This window comes from Lagenorhynchus albirostris, chromosome 18 (genome assembly GCF_949774975.1).
Source record: "Lagenorhynchus albirostris chromosome 18, mLagAlb1.1, whole genome shotgun sequence".
Taxonomy (NCBI): Eukaryota; Metazoa; Chordata; class Mammalia; order Artiodactyla; family Delphinidae; genus Lagenorhynchus; species Lagenorhynchus albirostris.
This window is the reverse complement of record NC_083112.1, coordinates 4,286,198-4,309,412: the sequence shown is the minus strand read 5'-3', so window position 1 is coordinate 4,309,412 and position 23,215 is coordinate 4,286,198. Positions and strand designations below refer to the sequence as shown.

The following is a 23,215-nucleotide window of genomic DNA, read 5'->3' as shown; positions in this document are numbered from 1 at the left end:
ACAGGGTGTGGGAGCTCAGGAGGTACGGCCGCTGGACTCAGGGAACAGCCAGTCTCCACCGGACCCAACAAAGGCTGCTGGAGAGTGGGCGGCACCAGGAGGGTGGCGTGCTCTCGTTTCCTCCGCAAAGCAGTCAGATAACTGTTCAGTGGTAACCACACGGCCCGGGGAACACTGGCTGGGAGACGGCTGGGGACGCAGAGGTGAGCGCGGGCCAAGGGCCTGTGACAGCGTAGGAGCTCTGTGACCTGTTCTTTGATTTGTGGACCTGGATCTTGCCCTGGGACCCCAAGGGTTACAGGAAAGAGTTCTCTTGACAACCGCATTAGCCCAAGGGAAGGCCATCTAGATTCCGAGCAGCTGGCAAAACCCTCTGCATCTTTGCCTGATTCTGCGCTGCCTCCTCCTCTCCCGGCCCGGATTCCAAGCGCAGAGCCTCAGCTAGGGCCACACGCTCCTTCCTCTACTCCCCTCAGAAGCCCTGTAGGGCAGCGTCTGTATCTGACCCTCCTGGAGGCCAAGGTCCAATAGCCGTCCCGGCCTCTAAGCGACGGACTCCCACCTTGGTCCTCTGGCCCACGCCTCTCCGGGGCTCTCCCTGCTCCTCAGGGGCCCTTCACTACCCCCACCCCCCCATTCCCGGCCACCCCCAGGGCCCCTCCTCCCCGCCCCCTTCTCCATCCCTCCCCAGCCCCGCCCCTCAGGCCTCAGTAGCCGCTCCCCCGACCCCACGCCGCCCTGGGGAGCCCAGGGGCCCCCTTTCCTCCAGCTCCCACTTCAGGGCGGCTGTTGAAGCCCGCGAGCACAAAGGGGAGACACAGGACGCGGGGCCCTGGCCTGGAAGTGGTGGCGCCAAACCACAGCCCTCACGCCTCTGCCCGGGCCTCGGCCGCCGGGAACCCAGCCGCCCCGCCGCCGCTGCATCCTCCGTCCTCCGCGCGCGCGGCGGCGGCATCCTTCCCGCGGCGGCGGCATCCCCCATTCTCCGCGCGCGCGGCGGTAGAATCCTTCCCGCGGCGGCGGCAGAATTCTTCCCGCGGCGGCAGCCTCCCCCATTAAACGCGCGCGCGGCGGTAGAATCCTTCCCGCGGCGGCGGGCTCCGCTGAGCCGCGCCCCGCACTGTCCTCTCCATCAGGTCTCGGGCCCTCGTTGGTCCCGGGTGCAGCCTCTGTAGGTGCTTTGTTGGTGACCGTGAGAGTGTTCAGCTTTGGGAAGAGAAAGTGGAGGGTGTAACCGTGAGTCAGGACAGCCGGAGGAGCCGGGCAGGACAGCTGCTTCTTCCTCTTTCCTGTCCAGGAACCAGCCACTGCGTCCCACTGACTATACCTCCTTAACGCTTCTTTTTAATGCGGTAAAATATACGTAACATCAAAGTTACCATCTTAACCATGTTTAGGTGTACAGTTCAGTGGCATTAAGGATATTTCCTTGTTGTGTAACCATCACCCGCTCCATCTCCAGAACTCTTTCCATCTTGCAAAACTGCAACTCTGTCCCCATTAAGCATGAAGGCCCCATCTCCGCTGCTCTCCAGGCCCTGGGAACCACCATGCTACTTTCTGTCTCCAGGAATTTGACTTATAAAACAAGAAAGAAAGCAAATTGCCATAGAGCTGTTATTGACAAATAAAAGTCAGTAAGTGTAACAGTATAATTTTTTGTGAATGAGGGAGGAGTGGCTGGATCTGGGAGCCCAGGTCTCCATGACCTTCACCTTCCCTGGGGGGCTCTGTGCTGCCTTGGAGGGGGCTCACCCCTTCACCCCAAACAGCGAGGGGCCCAGTGCTGGGGGACAGAGCGCTGGACACATCTTCTGTGCTCCCTGCGGCTGTTAGGAATCACTGGGTGATCTTATGCAAAGGCGCAGTCCGTGTTCTGAACAAGTTCTAGGCGAGGCAGACCTACTGGCCCAGGGACCACACTCTGAGCAAGGCCTCTCTCCACCTGGGTGAACCTTGCCACCCAGGCCAGGCAGGACCTCTTTGAGGTTCAAAAAGGCCAGGCCCGATTCCTTTTTTACTTTTTATTAAATCACCTGATATATTTTTTAAAATGAAAAATGCCAAAGCAGTTACAAAAATATTGGCGTATTTTAACAGTTCACAGTTTAACAAATCAACAGATTTGTCACGCCTGCACAGATACAATGCATATAATTGTGCCTGTCACAAAATAATTACTGCGCTAAAAAAAGCAGATTAACCCCTAGGGCCCGGTGGGTGTGAGGGGTGGGGACGGGATGGGTGTGAGGGGTGGGACGGGGTGGGTGTGAGGGGTGGGACGGGGTGGGTGTGAGGGGTGGGACGGGGTGGGTGTGAGGGGTGGGACGGGGTGGGTGTGAGGAGGGGGACGGGGTGGGTGTGAGGAGGGGGACGGGGTGGGTGTGAGGGGGGGACGGGGTGGGTGTGAGGGGGGGGACGGGGTGGGTGTGAGGGGGGGACGGGGTGGGTGTGAGGGGGGGACGGGGTGGGTGTGAGGAGGGGGACGGGGTGGGTGTGAGGGGGGGGACGGGGTGGGTGTGAGGGGTTGGACGGGGTGGGTGTGAGGAGGGGGACGGGGTGGGTGTGAGCGGGGGACGGGGTGGGTGTGAGGGGTGGGACGGGGTGGGTGTGAGGAGGGGGACGGGGTGGGTGTGAGGGGGGGACGGGGTGGGTGTGAGGGGGGGACGGGGTGGGTGTGAGGAGGGGGACGGGGTGGGTGTGAGGAGGGGGACGGGGTGGGTGTGAGGGGGGGACGGGGTGGGTGTGAGGAGGGGGACGGGGTGGGTGTGAGGAGGGGGACGGGGTGGGTGTGAGGGGGGGACGGGGTGGGTGTGAGGAGGGGGACGGGGTGGGTGTGGGGGGGGGACGGGGTGGGTGTGGGGGGGGGACGGGGTGGGTGTGGGGGGGGGACGGGGTGGGTGTGAGGGGGGGACGGGGTGGGTGTGAGGGGGGACGGGGTGGGTGTGAGGGGGGGGACGGGGTGGGTGTGAGGGGGGACGGGGTGGGTGTGAGGGGGGACGGGGTGGGTGTGAGGGGGGGACGGGGTGGGTGTGAGGGGGGGACGGGGTGGGTGTGAGGGGGGGGACGGGGTGGGTGTGAGGGGGGGGACGGGGTGGGTGTGAGGGGGGGACGGGGTGGGTGTGAGGGGGGACGGGGTGGGTGTCAGGGGGGACGGGGTGGGTGTGAGGGGGGGACGGGGTGGGTGTGAGGGGGGGACGGGGTGGGTGTGAGGGGGGGGACGGGGTGGGTGTGAGGGGGGGACGGGGTGGGTGTGAGGGGGGGACGGGGTGGGTGTGAGGGGGGGACGGGGTGGGTGTGAGGGGGGGACGGGGTGGGTGTGAGGGGGGGACGGGGTGGGTGTGAGGAGGGGGACGGGGTGGGTGTGAGGGGGGGACGGGGTGGGTGTGAGGGGGGGACGGGGTGGGTGTGAGGGGGGGACGGGGTGGGTGTGAGGGGGGGACGGGGTGGGTGTGAGGGGGGGACGGGGTGGGTGTGAGGGGGGGACGGGGTGGGTGTGAGGAGGGGGACGGGGTGGGTGTGAGGGGGGGACGGGGTGGGTGTGAGGGGGGGACGGGGTGGGTGTGAGGGGGGGACGGGGTGGGTGTGAGGGGGGGACGGGGTGGGTGTGAGGGGGGGACGGGGTGGGTGTGAGGGGGGGACGGGGTGGGTGTGAGGGGGGGGACGGGATGCAATTTTAAGGTTGTGGGATGAGCAGCTTCCACTCCTGTCAGTTTGCTCTGGGTCTGCGTGTGTAGCTTCATTGGGAAATAGTGTTGAAGGGTCTGCACTGGAGGCTCCTCAGGGACCAGGGGGCCCAGCGGTCCTGCAGGCTCCCGGGCACACACCTGGTGAGCGAGGCTCGGAGACCAGACGCCTGGCCTTTCCAGCGGGGCTGCGGTTGTCCTGGTCCCGGCTTGGGGACCCTCTCTTTCCAAAAGATTGTCACAAGCCATGTCTACTTCCTCCAGAAAGTCCCGACGCTCTTTCATCCGCAGAGGTGTGGGCTGACTCTGGCCTCAGCTGGACATTGCAGGCCATGTCACAGCAAGTGGTAGAGATTCACTTGGAAACCTCCGGGAGGGGGCTTGGGGGCCACGCGGCAGGCACTCTCCAGGGGCTGGGCGGCGTCTGGCGCACATCTGGAGGATGATTTCAGAAGCTGAATCCAGCTGCTCTAAGGCTTCCCAGCCCCTCCGTGGGCCTGTTTCTCAAGCCCCTGGTGTTTACAAATGGAATGGCTTTGTGTTATAAAATTTCTCATTTTAGGAACGGATTAGGACAACATTTCTGTGAATAAGAAGCTAGTTTAGCACATGCAAAATATTATTCGACTCGCAACACAGACCACCTTCCCCTCACCCACCCAACACACACACTTATTCTCCTTCATCCTTGGAATCTAACACGATGTCCGGCTGGCCCCAAGGAATGAATGAAGTTTTAAGGGCAGCCCGAGGAGACTCTAACATCACAGCCGCTGTCTGTCTTCAGTCTTCACCTTGCCGACTCTGCTGGGACAGGGCCCTCCTAAACCCACAGAGGGGTGCAGGCATGTCAGGACCATGGGCCAGGGTCATCTCGCCTGGTCAAGACTCCATCAGGGTGCCTGTCCTCATCCTGTTCGCTGGCTGTCCTTGTCACTTAAGCAAACCTGAGCCACAGCACTAGGGAAATCAGTCCTCTGTGGGTGCTGGAGCCCAAGGTGCTCCCCCCACAAGAGCTGGGCTTGCTGTGAAGACCTTCATTCACCCACATCTGTAGGTCTGTCTTCTCCAGGTCACACGCACCATGGGCACTGCCGGCTCATGACTGCCTGCTCACCGCCCTCTCTCCAGCCAGGACAATTAGAGCTACCCAGAGCATCCCCATTTGGAAGTGTCCGGAATCCTTCCCTGCCTGCCCATCCAATTTCCCAGGCAGGGCTGAGCAGACTCCTTAGTAAATAGGTTAGCATAATACCAAACTCTTTCAGCATTCAAACCCATTTTCTCCCAAGCCACAGCTCACCTGGCTGTGTGATTACCCTTTAGACTGCTGCTTTCTCCCATCCTCGGGGCTGGGAAACAAATCAAGTGCTTCCTGGTGGACTGAGAAGGTGGGTTCTGTGTAAGGATAAGAGCACCATTTAGACATAATCAAGGATCCAGAAGAGACTTCGGCTTGGACAAAGACAGACCATTTCTAAACCTGTCACTGCTGTCTGAACGTGGTGGACTCTTCCCACAAGGCTGCGACTGTGCAGCTCGCAAAGAAATCAATCAGCCTGCAAGTGAGTGTGAAAGGGCTTTCTGCCCAGACAGCACGCTTGTGGTGCGCCACCAAGAAATGAATGTTACCTCTTTCTCCATGTAGAGCCGGACATTTCATAAACTCTTAGGGGCATGAAATAAACACAGAAGTTAAAACAGGAAAAAAAAATATATTCACGAGAACAAAAGCATGTGAACATATTTTGAATCATCTATTGGTGTAGTTTGATTTCCAATTGGTATATGATAAATATTTGCTAACATTTCATTAATGAATATGTTCCTGCGGAAAAGAAGCACCTCTGTAAATAATTAGTAAGTGGAAGACGCAGCAGTAATGAAGGACCGCAGAGCCAGCTTGCCCAGTGTATGTCAGTAAGAGTACTTTCTATTACAAAGAGCCAAACACCAACTTAACATGGCTTCAAGAGTAAGGCTAGGGCTTCCCTGGTGGCGCAGTGGTTGAGAGTCCACCTGCCGATGCAGGGGACGCGGGTTCGTGCCCCGGTCCGGGAGGATCCCACATGCCGCGGAGCGGCTGGGCCCGTGAGCCATGGCCGCTGAGCCTGCGCGTCCGGAGCCTGTGCTCCGCAACGGGAGAGGCCACAACGGTGAGAGGCCCGCGTACCACACACACACACACACAAAAAGAGTAAGGCTATTTGTTATGGAATTTGCAAGTCCAGCGAGGGGACAGCCTTCCAGCCCCCCGGCTTCTTGTGGTCTCTGCTCTGCCATCCTCGGGGTCAGCTTTGTCCCAAGACTGCTGCCCCCCTCTCCACTGACTTAATGGAACAATATGACATCACTGATTCACTGTGGAGGTAAAGATGCCAGCTCCAGAGGCAGCTGGGCCTCAGTGGAATCCTGGCTCTGCCGGAGCTGTGCATCCTGGGTAAAATGTGGACCTCCTAAGCACCAGCTTCCTCATCTGGAAAATGGGCATAATAATAGGGCCTGTGGCCTAGGATGGCTGTGAGCATTAAATGAGATGGTGGCTGACATGAACAAGGCACTTACAAATGTCAGCGCCCACTGTGTCTTTACGGAACGTATTCAATGCTCACAGAGCGTGGGGCATCGTGCTGGCTTACGGAGACAAGAGCCAGGGAGAACACAGGGGAGGAAGTAGGTGCCCTACCCTTGATACCCTCACCCCCAAGACAGGAGCAGGAGTGGGGACCTGACGGCACCTGGTGAACAGTGGACAGAGAAGCAGGGAAGCAGTGGGGAAGGCGACACTGGCCTCCAGGGCTGCTTTCAGGCTTTTGGGCTCCTTTATGTTCGGCATAGACAAACCAAATACAGCCAGACCTCAGAGAGAGCACGGGTTCTGCTCCAAACCACCAAGAAAGGGAAGATCACAAGAGAGCAAATCACATGAATGTGGGGTTTCTCAGTGCATGTGAGTTAATGTGTACACCATACTGCGGTCTATGAAGTGTGCAGTCAAATAGCATTATGTCTAAAGAAATGGACATGCCTTAATTAAAAATAATTTACTGCTGAAAGATGCTTACCATCGTCTGAGCCTTCAGTGAGTCACAGTGTTAACATCAAAGATTCCTGATCACAGACCACCATAATCAGACGTAACAGTAACGAAAAAGTTTGAAATATTGTGAGAATTGCCAAAATGTGACCCAGAGACAGGAAGACAGGAGCAAATGCTGTTGGAAAAACGGCTCTGACAGACCTGACCAACACGAGGTCGCCACAGACCTTCAGTTTGTAAAAAACGTAGTATCTGCGAAACACATTAAAGCAAAGTGCAATAAAACAAGGTCCGCCTGTACTGGTATCGTGAAATTAGAAAAGCAAAACCCTCCTACACTGTTGCTGGGAATGTAAATGGAGCCAAATGTAAATGCAGCCACTATGGAGAACAGTATGCAGTTTCCTTAAAAAACCAAAAACAGAATCACCATATGATCCAGCAATCCCACTCCTGGGCATACACCCGGAAAAGATGAACACTCTAATTTGAAAACATACATGCACCCCAATGTTCACAGCAGCACTATTTACAATAGCCAAGAGGTGGAAGCAACCTAAATGTCCATTGACAGAGGAATGGGTAAAGAAGATGTAGTATATGTGTGTGTGTGTGTGTGTACACACACACACACACACACACACACACACACACACACAGTGGAATATTGTTCAGCCTAAAAAACATAGTTGAAATATGCCATTTGCAGCAACATGGATGGAGCTAGAGATTATCCTACTAAGCAAAGTAGGTCAGACTGAGAAAGACCAATATCATATGATATCACTTATTTGTGGACTCTAAAAAAATGATAAAACAAACGTATTTACAAAACTGAAACTAACTCACAGACATAGAACACAATCTTATGGTTACCAAAGAGGAAAGGAGTGCAGGGGAGGGATAAATTAGGAGTTTGGGATTAACACACACACACTACTATATTATAAAATAGATAAACAACAAGAGCCTACTGCAGAGCACAGGGAACTATGCTCAATATCTGTAATAACTTAAAATGGGAAAGAACTTGACAAAGAATATATATATACATATGCATAACTGAATTACTTTGCTGTATACCCGAAACTAACACAACATTGTAAATCCATTATACTTTAATTAAAAAAAATAAGATAAATTTTTGTTTTTAAAAAGCAAGAAAGAATTTTCTTGACTCAAAGGGACCAGAATACCCTTTTTTTTTTTTTATCCCAACACAAAGGAACACAACATTTTCTAGGATTGGAGACAAAAGCAACCACACCCTGCTCAAGCCCAGAGAACCTGTGTGGTGCAGAGCCACGCGAGGTAACAGGAGCAGGGGAATTATGTCCCTGGTTATTTATTCTGGACGATGTTAGGCAAGTACTTAACTGTGCTTGGAAATGTTCCATGCTTTTAGTAGATAACGAAAATCAAAATTTTTGATATTTAAGCAACTTCCCCCAGGAAGAGAAAAAGCAATGAAAATCTATTTTAAATAACCATAGAAGAGAAGACATTTGACCTTGCATCTACTGCTCCCTTCTCCCTGCTGCCCGATGCCCCCCATCCTGAGTTCTGCTCAGTGGGGTGTGGGGGGGGAAACGTCGACTAGAAACTGTAGCTGTAAACATCATCTTTGTAGATGAACTAGTTAAACTGACATTTAACCATCAAATGCCCCCTCTCTGCCTGCCGCCGTGCCGGGTGCCACCCCTGGGTGCTAGAGTCCTCGGGGAAGCACATCAGGCTGGGTACTGCTCCTGTGAAGCTCGCAGAGGGTGGGCGGTCCACGCAGACAGCTTGGGATTCACGAGCGGCCCTGGAGTCCTCCTGTTTGGACCTGTTACTCTCCACGCTCCCTGTTTCATGCAGGAAAACCCGAGCCCCAGAGCAGCAGACTGATTTGCCCCAGTGCTTCCCCAAGAGACCAGCACAGGTCGGAACACAGTTCCACATTTCTTCCTCCAGAACTTGCCATTCCCTTGGGCAAGGAGCAGACGGCCCATTTTCAGTCTCACTCTGGACCACAGGTCATCATTCAGTATAAACTACTGTGAAAGAAATCAAGTTGTAAAGCAAAGACCGCCGGGCATCTTTTCAAGTTGGCTTGATAGTTACAGGATGAGAGAGGATGCTGTGAACGCACTGGCCCCGGGCGCACTTGCCCTTAAGAATGGAAACACCAGAGCACCGAGGAAGTGCCATTTGTTAAATTATAGTTTAAAAAATTCTTTCTTTAAGAATGTGAAATCGATCGCATAAAATGAGTCACCGGTGTGGGAGCGGGTGACAGGGCTGGTAGGGCTCTGGTTAATGTCAGTTGTCTGGCTGGTAGGGGAAGAACTGTGCTGGAAAGGAAAGCAGGGATGCTCTTTAGGGATAGGAATGTGTTGGAAGAAATGCCTTTTAAGCCAGGGCATGAAGAAGTTTCTGGCCCAAGCACTCAGCTCCCCCTACCACCTTGCATCAGCCTCCAAGGTGGGGAGCTCTCGAATTTTCCTCAGAACTAGCAGTGTCATCTGCCAGCAAGATCAGCAGCTGCTTTTCTAAGTAAAAAGGAGGAGGAGGAGGAGAAGAAGAAAGCAAGCAAGCCAGAGAAAATCACTGCATTAAAGAAGGCAGTGAATATTTTCACTGTGTGGAAAGGATATTTCCAGCACATCTGGGCAAGAGCTTAAACCCTCCAAGTGGTTAATCTAAGATTCTCATGCTTCCCAGGGATGTTTTATTGTGTTACTTCCAAGTTTTATCACTTTACTTCCAATTTGTATCCTTGGGGATGGAACAAAAATGATTTTCTGAATCATAGGAAATGATTCAAGCTGGGTACAATTTGATATTAACCGAGGGTATTCAGGAAGCACAGATGAACTTAGCAGTTTTTCATAGATTCTAAAATGGGATTCAAAGTGGCAAACATTATTTTTTCCTCCTAATTCAATAAAGTGACAGAACGAGTTAAGTTATTAAAGATCTGACACCCCACCAGGATTCCGCAGTACTGGGGTAAACTCAATTACTCTTTCTAAATAATATAGCAGGGGAAAATGAAAGCATTATTGTGACCATGCCCAAGAATAAATGAAGAAAACATGTTTAGTTTTATGAAGAAACTCAGTCCTCAAGACTTATGTTTTCGTAAAACAAACAAAGAAAAAACAGTCCATTGGATTAAAGAGATTCTTTAATCCTAGATTTCCTCCTAGATCCTACCGACTTGCTATTTAAATTGCCTCGCAAGCATGTGTGGCTTAGGAAATACCTACCTACACTCTGTGCAGTCAGGATGGTGGTGAGAAAGATGACATTTGCCTTTGAAAACTGTCCGTGTGCCGAAAGGCTCAGGGAAAATAAAGCTGAAAATATGAAAAGAAAAGTGAGCACGCTCACCCAGTCCAGACATCGTGCTTGAATTAGTAATACGGGTTCTGGTGGCATATTCAGAAAATTGGTGAACTGAGTTTTCTAATATTTTATCCTCTGAATTAACTTCCACCTTCCAGCAAGGGAAAATGCCTGGAAATATATTTAAGAGTGCTTATGGTATTACATACTCAGGAAGACAATGATGGAGGACACTACTGCTCATGTCTAAATATAAAGTGAGGTCGTCTCTCAATATTATCACTCAAAATAGAAGGAATCATCTGATAAGCAGTATCTTAGAAAGATTAATTGAGGTAGGCATTGGTCTAAAATAGGATTGTCGGATTTGACAAAGAAAAATCTGTAGTTGGGCATTCTGTATGCCCAGTTAAATCTGAATTTCAGATACACAACATTTTTTTTTTTTAGTATAAGTATGTTCCAAACAATATGTGGGGCATTTTTACACCAAAATGTATTTATTGGTTACCTGAAATTCAAGTTTAAGTGGACACCCTATATTTTATCTTGCAAGCTGAGTCTAAAATGACCTTAAGACACTAGTTTTGGATGATTATAGAGGTCATTTGATGGAATGGATTTTGAAAAACAGAGACAAAAAAATTGAACAGGTTTAGTATTTAGTAATTATTCTTGGGGCTGTGACACTCGATTACAATTGTTTATATTGTTAACAATGCTTATAAAAATCACTTACAAAAGCCACAAAGTAAGTGTTTTACATGTGGTGATCACTAAGTGAAAACAAACAGAAAAAAGACAAGCACAGAAAGGCAAGCCATTTCCTTGTGGCCTGCGTAAAATTTCCAGGGAGAGCAACATATATTGAAAGTCAAAAAGGCCGTGCTTCATACAACTCTGATGATATAAAATGATGTTTTAGGAAACTCAAAAAGAGATAATAGCAAGGACAAAATTACTAAAGCCAAAGACGCATATAAGTGATTGAATAAAACTATTTCATGTTAAGTGAGAGCAGGAAAAAGCAATATTCTAAAATCATGTTAGTTTATCTAATGTGTAATTTTACATACTTATAACTGAAAGCAGATATTTAAGCATTCCATCTCCATCTCTTAAAGGATATCTATATCAATGTCTAAATCGCTATCATCCATCTGTATATCATCTATCTATCCATCTAAGCTTTTCCTTTTTTAATCTTCTCATTGGGAAACTAGAGGATCCCATTATATACCAGACTGCCTTATGTTTGGTCACGTATGACACAGAGTACACAGATTTTAGGAAAATGTACGGACCGTCTCATCAAGCTCAAACTCACTTATATCATGATGCTAATAAAACTTGTGAATCTGCCTAATGTTTGACCCACCTAACAAACTGTTTCGGATGTGACCCCTGCTTCCAGCCAAGATGGAGTAATGGGACCAGGTTTACCCTCCCCCCTTAAACAATTCAAAAATTGGACAAAATATATTTCAAAACTGGTTTTCAGACATCAGACAATGGACAGCACAAGTACTGTTTCCCCAAGAAACAAAGTGAGTCTTACTGTGGCATGAGCTTACTGCTTGAAAGCAGTTCCCAGTACAGGAAAGAAGAATCTGAATAAAGTCCAGTGTGCTTGGTGTTTTGAGCAGATGGAAGTTGCACTGCACGGAAGCTAAGGTGGCTGGAATTTAAGGGCAATGTCTTGGAGAGCGAGAGCTGCACAGAGAGCGAGCTTTGGAGATCTGCAAAAGGGTCCCCTCAAGTCAAAGTGATGCATGAGAGGCCTCTACCAGAGGCTGAGAACCACTTCCTGGAGTTCACACAGGGCTGAGAATAGTCTGTGTCCTACTAGTCAGAGTGGTAGCTGGGGCTTCTGGCAGAATTCTCAGAAGGACATTTCTTTAGTAGTGGGGACTAATTAGCCCTAGACTTAAAGGCAGTTCTAGACTTGATATATAAGCTTAGAAACAAGTATCAAAAGGATCCAGTTAATTTAACAGTGTGCCAAAACAAAATTCAACACTAAACAAATATAACGAGGTCTAGCAACCAACAAAGCAAAATTCAAAATATCCAGCATCCAATTAAAAAAATTACTAGGTTGAGAAATTAAGGAGATGATCCCTTAACAATGCATCAATAAGAATAAAATACCTAGGGATAAAGTTAACCAAGGAAGTGAAAGATCTGTACACTGAAAACTATATGATTTGATGAAGGATAGTGAGACACAAATAAATGGAAAGACACTTTGATCATTTTTGGGAAAGAATTAATATTGTTAAAATGTCCATACTACCTAAGTAATCTACAGATTCAATGCAATCCCTATCAAAATACCAAAGGCATTTTTCACAGAAACAGAAAAAATAATCCTAACATTTGTATGGAACTGTGGAAGACCCAATTGCCAAAGCAATCTTGAGATAGAAGAGCAAAGCTAAAGATATCACACATCCTGATTTCAAAATATATTACAAAGCTATAGCAATCACAACGATATGGTACAGGCATGAAAAAAAGACATATGGATCAATGGAACAGAATAGAGAACCCAGAAATAAACCTGTGCATATACGGTCAACTTATTTACCACATGGGAGCCAAGAATATAGAACAAATGGGGAAAGGACAGTCTCCTCAATAAATGGTGTCAGGAAAACTGGACAGCCACAAGCATAAGAATGAAACTGGACCCCAATCTTATACCATGCACAAAAATCAACTCAAAATGGATTAAAGACTTAAATTTAAGACCTGAAATCATAAAACTCCTAGAAGAAAACAGAGAGGGTAAGTTCCCTGACATTGGTCGTGGCAATGATTTTTTGGATTTGACACTAACCAAAAGAGAAGGTAACAAAAGTAAAATAAAAGTGGAAGTATCAGGTTGGCCAAAAAGTTCATTTGGGTTTCTCCATAAGATTTTGGCCAACCCAATACACCACGCTAAGAAGCTTCTGCACAGCGAAGAAAGCCATTAATAAAATGAAAAAGCAACCTACAGAATAGGAGAAAATATTTGCAAATCATATCTCTGGAAAGGGTTTTATGTTCAAAATATTTAAAGAACTCACACAACTCAACAGCAAAAAACCAAAGAATCCAACTTTAAAATGGAGAGAAGAACTGAGACATTTTTCTAAAGATGGCATACAAATGGCCAACAGGTATATTAAACGGTGCTCAACATCACTGCTCATCAGGAACATGCAAATCAGTGAGATATCACCTCACACCTGTTAGAACGGCTATTATCAAAAAGACAAGAGATAACAAGTGTTGGTGAGGGTGTGGAGAAAGGGAGTCCCTGTGCACCTGCTGGTGGGAGTGTAGTGGGTTGGCCAAAAAGTTTGTTTGGGTTTTTCTGTTACATTATCTTATGGAAAAACCTGAACTTTCTGGCCAGCCCAATAATTGGTACGGCCACTATGGAAAACAGTATGGAGGTTCCTCAAAAAATTAAAAATACAACTACGGTTGTATTCCCACTTCTGGGTATCTGTTTAAAGGAAATGAAATCAGTATCTCAAAGAGGTATTTGCATCCTCGTGTTTACTGCAGCATTGTTCACAATAGCCAAGGTATGGAAACAACCTAAGTGTCCATCAATGAATGAATGGATAAAGAAGATGAGTGTGTGTATATATGTAAAAATACACATACACACACATCTTCTTTGTATACACACACACACACACACACACACACACACACACACATATTGTTCCCATACTGTTCAAGGGCCCCAACTTCTTCATAATCCAATCCAATGACCCACCTGTAGCTCATCCCAAACCACCACAGGGAAAATCTTAGTAAATTGATACTACTGCGAAGCATAGCCTAGCACGACCTACTTGACCAACAATGGCTTCCTCACCGCTGACATCTTTTGAACACACTTTTTTAGCCTGGATTCCATGCTACCCCAGTGCAGAAGCCAAGACAAAGCATTGTGCGCAGTTGATTTACGTGTGAATGTGATCTCAGGGAGCAGTAGTGTCAGGTGAGGGAGAGAACAAGGAAGGAAAACCAATTCAAGGATGCATTATTCAGTTGGCTGCCACCGTGGGTGACTGGGGCTCAGTTCTGTCAAGACCTTCTAAAGTGCCTTACGAAATGCCTCTCCAAACTGTTCTGCTTTGGGAGATCAAAGGAGGAAGCATCTATATATTGATTCTTTTTTTTTTAAATTTTTTTAACTCTTTATTTTATTTTTCAATTTAATTTTATAAATTAATTAATTTATTTTTAGCTGCGTTGGGTCTTCGTTGCTGCACGCGGGCTTTCTCTAGCTGCGGCAAGTGGGGGCTACTCTTCGTTGCGGTGCACGGGCTTCTCATTGCGGTGGCTTCTCTTGTTGGGGAGCACAGGCTCTAGGCACGTAGGCTTCAGTAGCTGTGGCACGTGGGCTCAGTAGTTGTGCCTCACGGGCTCTAGAGCACAGGCTCAGTAGTTATGGCGCACGGCCTTAGTTGCTCCGTGGCATGTGGGATCTTCCCGGACCAGGGCTCGAACCCGTGTCCACTGCATTGGCAGGCGGATTCTTAACCACTGCGCCACCAGGGAAGTCCGCCATTGATTCTTTTAATCCATTGGTCAAGGGTAACACCCTGGGTATCAGTTGCCCCTCGTATCCTGAGTTCAGAGTGGGTCCTACGAGCATTCTGCACGGATGAGGCATCAGAGAAGCTCCACTGCCGTGGGCCCCGGCAAAGCACCTGCCCGAACATGGCTGCAGCCCATGTGGACACAGTCACTGTAATAGCAGCTGGAGGAAGAAGGGGCCCGGAGGAGTCTGACGTGCACAGGAGTCCTGCGTAACTTGGCACAGTGAAAGCCTCTGACGACATCAGAGAAAAATTGTAGTTGTCTGCTTTTGCCTATGTAGAGCATATTTTCCGCCAGTGCAGAAATTCAACTGGAAAAGCAATTACCGCATATTAATCAAGCAGATTTTAGGGCCTACTGAACCAGCGTCAGGTTTTAAAATCCCTTATATTGTTGAGTATGCTTTCAACAGACATTATCAGTAACTAGTAAAATACAAATTCTTTTTGCACTTTGTAATTTAAATGGGAAAGCACACCAAGAAATGACTTCATCTGAAAATAAAACAGCCCTCGCTGGCAGCCCACAAGCTTATTTATTTCATCTCTGGCTCCTGCTGCCCAGGACATGTTCTGTGCTCTGGACAGATGCACACTTCACCCTGTATGACATTCCTAGGCTTATTCCTTTCTCTGAGTCCTGGAAGCTGAGGTAAAGCAAATCTGACTTGGTCACATAGCTGAATAAGTTTGAGCAGGGCACGGTCTCTCAGAACTCCATTATTCTCATTTGCAGAATGGGGGAAAATACTACCTAACTCACAAAGCTTTCGTGAGGAGTAATTCTATGTGTAAAAGGCTTCACGTAGTGCCTGTCACGTGGTAGGCATTCGCTGTAACTTTAGGGTCCAGGCGACATAATAAAGCTAATTACGCAACTTTGAAGCGTGATGCATAGTTTGCTCTACGCAATGCCTTCTGGCGTTTCTGTGACAGTGAAAACATCATTGTTACGATTACAATTCTTATTATTGACAGGGGCTTGGAAAAGGTGAATGACTTGACCAAGGCTGACATTAAGTAAGCGGCAGGGCCAAGACCTAGGTCTTCTGACCCCAAGCCCCGTGTTCTTCAGATGCTCCACACCAATCCTCCCCACCCCAAACCCTTCCCACAGTGCCGCTTCCTCTCAAGACGGGAGAGTCATGGTTCCAGCCCTTTGCTTAGTGCTTGATCCCGTCATGGCGTCCACTATTGTGTTTCCTGTGTGTATCCTGACTCCTCAATTAACTGTAAATGTAGTTCCTTGAGTGTTTGAGGACAGCGATTGAGGTTTGTTTCAGTTCTGTTTGGCTACAAGTCCTAACGGACTATCAAACACTTACCAAATGCTCAGTAAATATCTAGTGAATTCAACTCTCTTGCTCGCTCAAAGAACATTCAGGTTATGAGCAAATTCATACATGAGATGAAGATTGTATTAATTGTTTAGTAACACTTTAGAAAAGCAGGAGCCCCAAACCCTTGCAGAATTAAAACAAAAAAATCTTAATGAAGACTACTGAATTCAGGGGGACCTTTGAATATTCCAGCCTTGGGATTATCAATGCGCTAGCTCTCCGTTTCGCTCATTGAAACACTCTAAGCTGATTCGTGAGAGGCTAGGAAACGTCTGGTCATGAAATGACTCCAAGTTTAACTTACCTGCTAGAACTAGGTCATACTATAAGTCTTAAGAAAAAAGTCGGATTTCCATTTGGAGAAAACACTAATAATAGCTAACACTTATGCACGCTTAAAAGCTAGGCATGTGCTAAAGCTTTACAAATACTAAATTTTAAATCAAGTTTAATGCGCAATTTACATACAAATCACCAATTTAAAGTGTACAGTTTGATGAGTTTTGAAAAACGCATATATGCGCACGTGTAACCACCACTACAATCAAGATTCTACGAAACTTTCATTTTTATTGCTGAATAATTTATTTCACTGCATGGATATCTCACAATTTATCTATTCATCTGTTAATAGACATCCATTTGCGGGCTATAATATAAAGGTATTTTGAACATGCATGTACAGACTGTTGTGTGGACATGCTTTCCTTTCCACTGGGTAAATACCCTAGAGTGTGATTGCAGGGTCATATGGTAAGTATACGTTTAACTTTATAAGGAACCATCAAATTGTTTCCCCAAATGGCTGTTTTTTATATTCCCACCAATAATGTATGAGCATTCCAGTTGCCAACACTGGATTTTGTAGGCTTTTTTTTTCCTATTTGTTTTTTATTAAGGCTGAGTTTAAAGCCACTAAGACTCACCTACACAGTTCTGAGGATTTCTGCATTCACTTGCGCAGCAAAAATCAAGATACAGAACGGCTGCATCACTCAGAGAAATTCCCACACGTCCTTTTGCAGTCAATCCCTATCTCACTCTTGCACCCCGGCAGCCACTGCTCTGTTTTCCGACCTCATGGTTTTGCCTTTTCCAGAACGTCATATAGGTGGAATCATGAGTATCAAATCAACACACTGTACACTTTAAACTTACATAGTGTCGTATGTCAATAATATTTCCATTTTAAAAACAAAACCAAAAACCTGCCTTTGTGGAGTTTACCTTCTGGGGCGGGGCGAGGAAAAACAAGAGGCAAGTGTACGTTAGTGATGGTCAGTGCCATGTAGAGAATAAAGCCGGGCCAAGGGGGCAGGATGCTGGCTGGTGTGGGGAGACGAGGACAGACTGCAGTCTTATACACAGTGCAAGGCAGGAGCCTCTAATAAGATAAGATCTGAGCAGACCTGAAAGAGGTGAGGGAGGAAGCTGAGAAGCTGGGGAGAGACAGATGCGGATGGAATAGGAAGTGCAGAAGTCTCGAGACCACAAGCGCATGGCAGGTTCCAGGAACAGCGAGGACAGCGCTGGAGCTGGAGCAAGCAGGTGACGGGGCGGGAAAGACACGGCAGGACACGCAGAGCCTTGTTGGGCACAGTAAGGGGTCTGGCTGCCACGGATGGGGGTGAGAGGGGGAACGGCAGGAGGACCGCCCAGGCTGCTGTGACGAAGAAGACAGGTGCGGGGAAGGGGGAGGAGACAGCAGCTGGGAGCCACTGAAGGAAGAGCCGGGTGTGGGGTGGAGGGGGTCGTGGGCGTGCGCGTGTATGGAGCCAAGGTCTCCCTGTGGCTCGGACAACTGGGAAGGCGGGTAAGTCTGTAGGACGGCAGGCTGGACGGTCGAGGCAGGAGGCAAGTTTGGGTACATTCAGTCTAGCGAGAATCTGAGTCATGGGTCAGATGTGCCTGACAGGTCTGGGCTGGGAATCTGGGACTCGGCAGCCAGGGAGCAAGTGTGAAGAGGAGAGGCCTGGGATGGAACAGGGAAGGGACAGAAAGCAGTCAGGTGTGGATGAGAGGTGCTTCGTGGAGAAGCAGAGCCAGGGAGCGGGCTAGAGAACCACAGCAGGTGTGGGTGTCTGTCGTCTGTCACAGACGCAGTTAAATATATGAGTCTGCAGCTCAGGGAGGAAAGAGGCTGGACTTGTGAATCTGATGGTCACCAGCAAGACTGGGCAGGGCTGCTCAGCGAATGGGGGTTGATAAAGGAATAAAGAAATCTGAGGACCGTGCCCGAGACGTTTCCAACACTTCAAGTGGAACTTGTTATTGTGGGTTTTGCTTTTTGAAATTCACGCAGGAGAAGATGGCTGTCAACAGAGCAGCCCTCTCTCCGAGCCACTTAACTGCTACTGTTTGCTCAAGCTTTAGACCAGCCTGGGAGCGTTCCTCGTGCGTGTCCCTCAACTACTGCATCAGAACCAACTGGGGACCCTGTTGAAATCGAGGATTCCATGTTCCACCCCAACCCTACCAAAACAACCTCGGGGGCCAGACCCCGAGAAGACAGAAAACTCCAGATGATTCTCATACACACTAAGTTTAAAAGCACTTCATTAAAGGCAGGGAGAAAAAAGCAGAAGACAATCAGAGCGGAAGGGAAATACAGGTAAGACTGACGGCGGTGACACAGCGGGGGAACTCTGTAGCCAGATCTGGGCATCGTGTGCAGAACTGGGGTGGGAAGACTCAACACGGAAACACGGGTTCAGCTCCTAAAGACCACCGTTACCGTTAGGGTCAGGCCACTCACTATCGGAATTCCTCAGTTCTTAACATGTTTTAGAATAGCTTTATATGAATGAGTTGAATTTTTAAGAAAAGGAGTATGGTAGTTTCTTAATCTTCTGTATTTTGTGTCGAAGGAGGAAGTAAAAATAATTGTTTGGGATAAAAGAGTCAAAGTAGGCTCAGCATATCACAGAATTTGGCATTATTCTAGAAATGGAAGGCTCATTATGATTTCTTTCTACTAGAAAGGTGTCTATTTCACATCTTGTATTATAGCACTAAGTGTAACAAAGAAACGAATCCGTATCTAAACCATAAGTCATTAGTTCATTATGGAGGCAGAAGATCTAGATATTATTAATGAAAACAACTGAAGAGATTTATTTGGAGGCCACCTGTTAAGGCACGTTTTAAAATAAAACACCTTTGTGTATATAAAAATACAATTGACTCCATATTTTGATTTATGAAAAATAAATTTATTACGTAACACCTTGTTTTTAACAATGTTCAATTTCTTTAAATTCAGAATACTTGTGTCATTCATGTAAAATAGTTTGATACAGTACATTGTATGTTATAGGTTTTCTTTTTTCCTCAAAAATTCTAAGGCTCTCCTACTCCTTCTCCTTTGCTGAAGTAAGGGCACCCTAAACAACGTGCGAACAAGTTTTTAAAAAGAAAATGAACTGAACAAAATTTTAGTAGCACTACACCAACCAGCTTTCAAATCAGGACAAAGTATCTGAATTGGATGCCGCACCTTTTTAAGGAAGTTATCATTCATGCTTTTTTCATCTTTAAAGCATGCTCACAAGTCAGCAACACCAACAGGAAAAATGAAACACCGTCTATGACAATCAGTTTAGTTTGTTTGCTGAACCAAACAGGTTTATATCAATGACAACATATTTAATTACTATCAATAGCAGCTTTAATACCAGTCAAGTCATAGATTAAAAGTAAAAACAAACTCATAAGTTGGAAATCAATCTTTGGGAGTTTTGAAACCTTCCTGGAAAAACTATGTGGCTTCTTGTACTTTCAAAAAATTCCAAGCAGTATTCTTGGTCAAAAAACACTGATTAATGTAGAAAACGAATCAACCCACTGTTAAGACACTAAAATGAACGGTGTACCGAAATAATCTCATTTTGAGTCTTGGTTACTTTGTTAACGTATACTGTATGTTTCAAGTACCAGTTAAACTTTTGTGTGTGTGTGTACTATTGGTCAGATAATGTTGTTACACTGGAAGAATTCACCACATACAACGACAAATGCTCGCCCCTAGCATGTTTCACAGCTTCAACTGCTACAGACTGTCACTGAAAAAAATGCATTGGTCAGTCTGAACCATGTCAAGTAAACTATGGAAGTAGCAAACCCACAACACAAACTGTGCTAGCACTTTCTTCTCAAGTCTAACTCCAAAAAGGTACAACTTGGAAGCCACTACCCCAATCTGTGAAAAGTGGTGGAACTCGGCTACCGGACATTTGACTACGTGGCTGCACAGTACATTCTCATGGCCCATTCCAGGTTCCCGCCGAGAGCCGCAGGCAGCCCTGCAGCACAGCGACAGTGCACGGACAGTATCCGATGCAGCTCAGTACCGGTGTGTCTGATGAGAGTACTGTGGAGGCTGCTGGGAGGTAGTTGAGTATCCCATGCTGCTCTGTGGCTGTGATGTGCTTGGTCCAGGGTTGGGATAGGCAGCATGTGGATTGGAACGCTGGAAAAGGAGAGGGAGGGCAGATGTGACTCAGGTGTTCTATGCGCTGGCTGTATCCTGAGCCAGCAAGGCTTATGTGTGGTTGAAATGTCTTCTATTTTACGGCAGTAAGAATTTTAAAAGTCTTGTGCTATGTATTGGCTTTAGAATTAAAATGACAAAACCCCCAAATCTTTTAATATCAGCTTTTCTTTATGAAGGTCAGAAGTATTTCTGGTAAAATAACACTAAGCTGAGTCTTACTACTGTGCTGTGCAGTTCAGTTTTTTTCTATAACAGGAACTCCCTTTTATGCTGTTTTGTATCTACCTGATAAATGATAACTAACTTGCCTGGGATGCTTACTCTTGAACTCAATGATGTGTACATTAAGAAATTCAAAGCTAATCTACATGCTTGTTTCTTCAATAGAAAACTCTCAGCACACACGCATGACTAAAGAACAAAAATGAATATGACAAAAAAGGGTACCGCAGAATCATTTCTTCAGCATTAGATATTTTTACGCCCTTTACATTAATGAATCTTACTTTCTGCTACAAGTGATATACAAAAGTAAAGTTACAATTATTAAAATGTAAGAAGAGTGGTATTCTCAATTCTACAAACAGTGCAAGGGGCAGCGTTCAGAGTCCTCTAGTTTTGATCTCTCCTATTGCTATTCCCACGCCTGCACCTCTCTCTCATACTGTTAGTTCCCCAAGACAAACACTACGAAAGATTAACCGTGATTTAATACCTTCTTCTTTCAAAGCATGTTTAATAAATCATGTAATTTGAAATTCTGCCAGCCCTAGCGAAAATAACATTTTAAAAAGAGTGGACATGTGAAATTGTAGTCAGAAATGCTATTTTTGAAACCACCCACAAAAACCACCACAATAATAACGTCAACAAACAGAAGCACGGCAGCATGCTCCACCCTGCTCCATTTTCACGCTCAGGACGCACCACCTGGGCGTGCAAACAATCCTCGTGCCGACAGGTGCGTTCTTTCCCTCCAGGTGGGGAGGAAAAGGTAGTGGAGCAAACATCAACCCACAAGACGCCTGTCTGTGAGCTTACAGGAGGACAATTACTACTCGGGCAGACGATGATTCCCAGGGTTTGGTGGGCCGGACCTCCCGTTAACCACAGCAAAGAGTTCATATCTAGTTCTTGAGGTGGAGCCGCAGGCTCTGGGAGCCGTATTAGTTTACTAAGACCTCTTTCTCTCTTTTAGTAGGGAAATAACTCTAACTGGTCAAGTTTTCAGTATGCTTCCACACTGAAATCCAGATCAGTTGAGAATAGGATTAGAACCAGCAGGGAGGTGGTACACGATGTTCAAAATGGGTCTGTCGGCAAAGGACCTGACCATGTCACTTGAGAGGATCCACAAGTGGCATCGGAGCCACCCCCAGCAGATCTGAGTCTGCGTCCCGAGTCTGCCTCCAGCTCGTGGGGTGAACACGGGAAAGGGGTTTAACCTCTAGAGCCTCAGTTTTCTGAAACGACAATAATGCTGACCTCACAGAGTTGTAACGCTTGGAGGAAATGATGTCTGTTTCACACTTAGTAGAAGAGCTGGCACTTGGTAAGTACTCAGCAAGCTCTTCCCATGATTACAGTCACCACCAGCACCACCACCAGCACTCAGGAAGTGTGTCCTGTGCACTGTGAACGCTACTAAGAATTCTAATGATGACGACGATAGTAAGAACGAATAGGTGAGTGGTGTCATCTACTAAATGCCTGTCAGTCGGGCCGGCCACTGTCCTTAGCTCACGTCCGCTCATGGAATCCTGACCACAGCCTCACGCTGACCATCATCCACATCCATCCGACAAATGAGGAAACTGAGAACATCTGAACCACCTACTCAAGGTTGCCCAGAAGTCAGTGGCGGGGCTGGGATTTGGAAGCCTGAGTCCTTAATCACTGTGGTTTCAGAAACGACAGGCATCACTTCCTGAGCGCCCACTGTACGCTGGGTGCTGAAGTTCACCACAGCTGTTCCCACGGCAACGGCAGGTTAGGCTTCGCCCGTCTCATGTTACAGATGAGAAGCTAAAGCCTTGTCCAAGGTCACAGAGTTAATGAATGGCGTAATTTACGTCTGATCATGTCAAGTCTGGCTAAGCCCCCTCTACTGTACCACCAAGTGCTTTCAATGCCAATAACTCTTCATGTCAACGTGTTTCCCAGGCATGTAAAGGTCGGTATTTTCTTAACGACGTCGCATTTTCCAGTGGTCACAAGCCCACATGCAATACTGACAAGGCAGGTCAATGCGAAACAGACGGGAAGTACCTGATAGTCTGAGGTCATGATCAGTCCACCTGAGGTAGTGGTAGGAGGGACGACTCTCACTTTCTTCAGCGGGGGCCCCTGGGTGTGACTGCTGTCTTGATTCCCTGGGTGGCCGGTCCCATTCGTGTGGTTATTGCCCTGCTGCTGCTGCTGGTTCTTCTCAAGTGGTTAAACACAAAAATAAAGCTCAGCTCAGGAGGAGAACAGAACATGTCCAAGCCAGGAAACGGCAGAGTGGCACCGAATCAAACAAGAAGCGGCCAAGCGCACTTTAATACTTACTTTGTCTCCTTTGTCATCAGGCTCCTCTTCTGTTAAAAATTCTCGCTTGGGGTAAGGGATTTGACAACCGGCAAAAACGCTGATCATAAGAAAAAAGAAAAGTGATTTCGGGTATAGTAATCAATATTTCAAATGCTGCATTTAAGTGGTTTTTGTTTTCATCT

The 23,215-nt window shown here is 47.4% G+C and overlaps 1 protein-coding gene across 13 annotated transcripts in view; it reads right to left on the bottom strand.

Moving 5' to 3' along the window:
* Positions 1-3,665: 3,665 nt before the first annotated feature.
* Positions 3,666-23,215, bottom strand: part of CDK8 (cyclin dependent kinase 8) — a 120,595-nt gene continuing 101,045 nt past the window's right edge. For 7 of the 13 annotated variants that reach the window (XM_060128804.1, XM_060128806.1, XM_060128814.1 and 4 more), the window contains 4 exons: positions 23,052-23,130; positions 22,770-22,928; positions 4,990-5,084; positions 3,666-4,198 (listed from right to left, as the gene is read on the bottom strand). In XM_060128804.1, the coding sequence (XP_059984787.1) occupies positions 4,135-4,198; positions 4,990-5,084; positions 22,770-22,928; positions 23,052-23,130 (397 nt within the window). In that variant the 3' untranslated portion in view covers positions 3,666-4,134. Of the gene's footprint in view, positions 4,199-4,989; positions 5,085-19,199; positions 20,478-22,769; positions 22,929-23,051; positions 23,131-23,215 lie in introns of those variants that run through there. The other 6 variants (XM_060128805.1, XM_060128810.1, XM_060128807.1 and 3 more) reach the window with 3 other exon arrangements.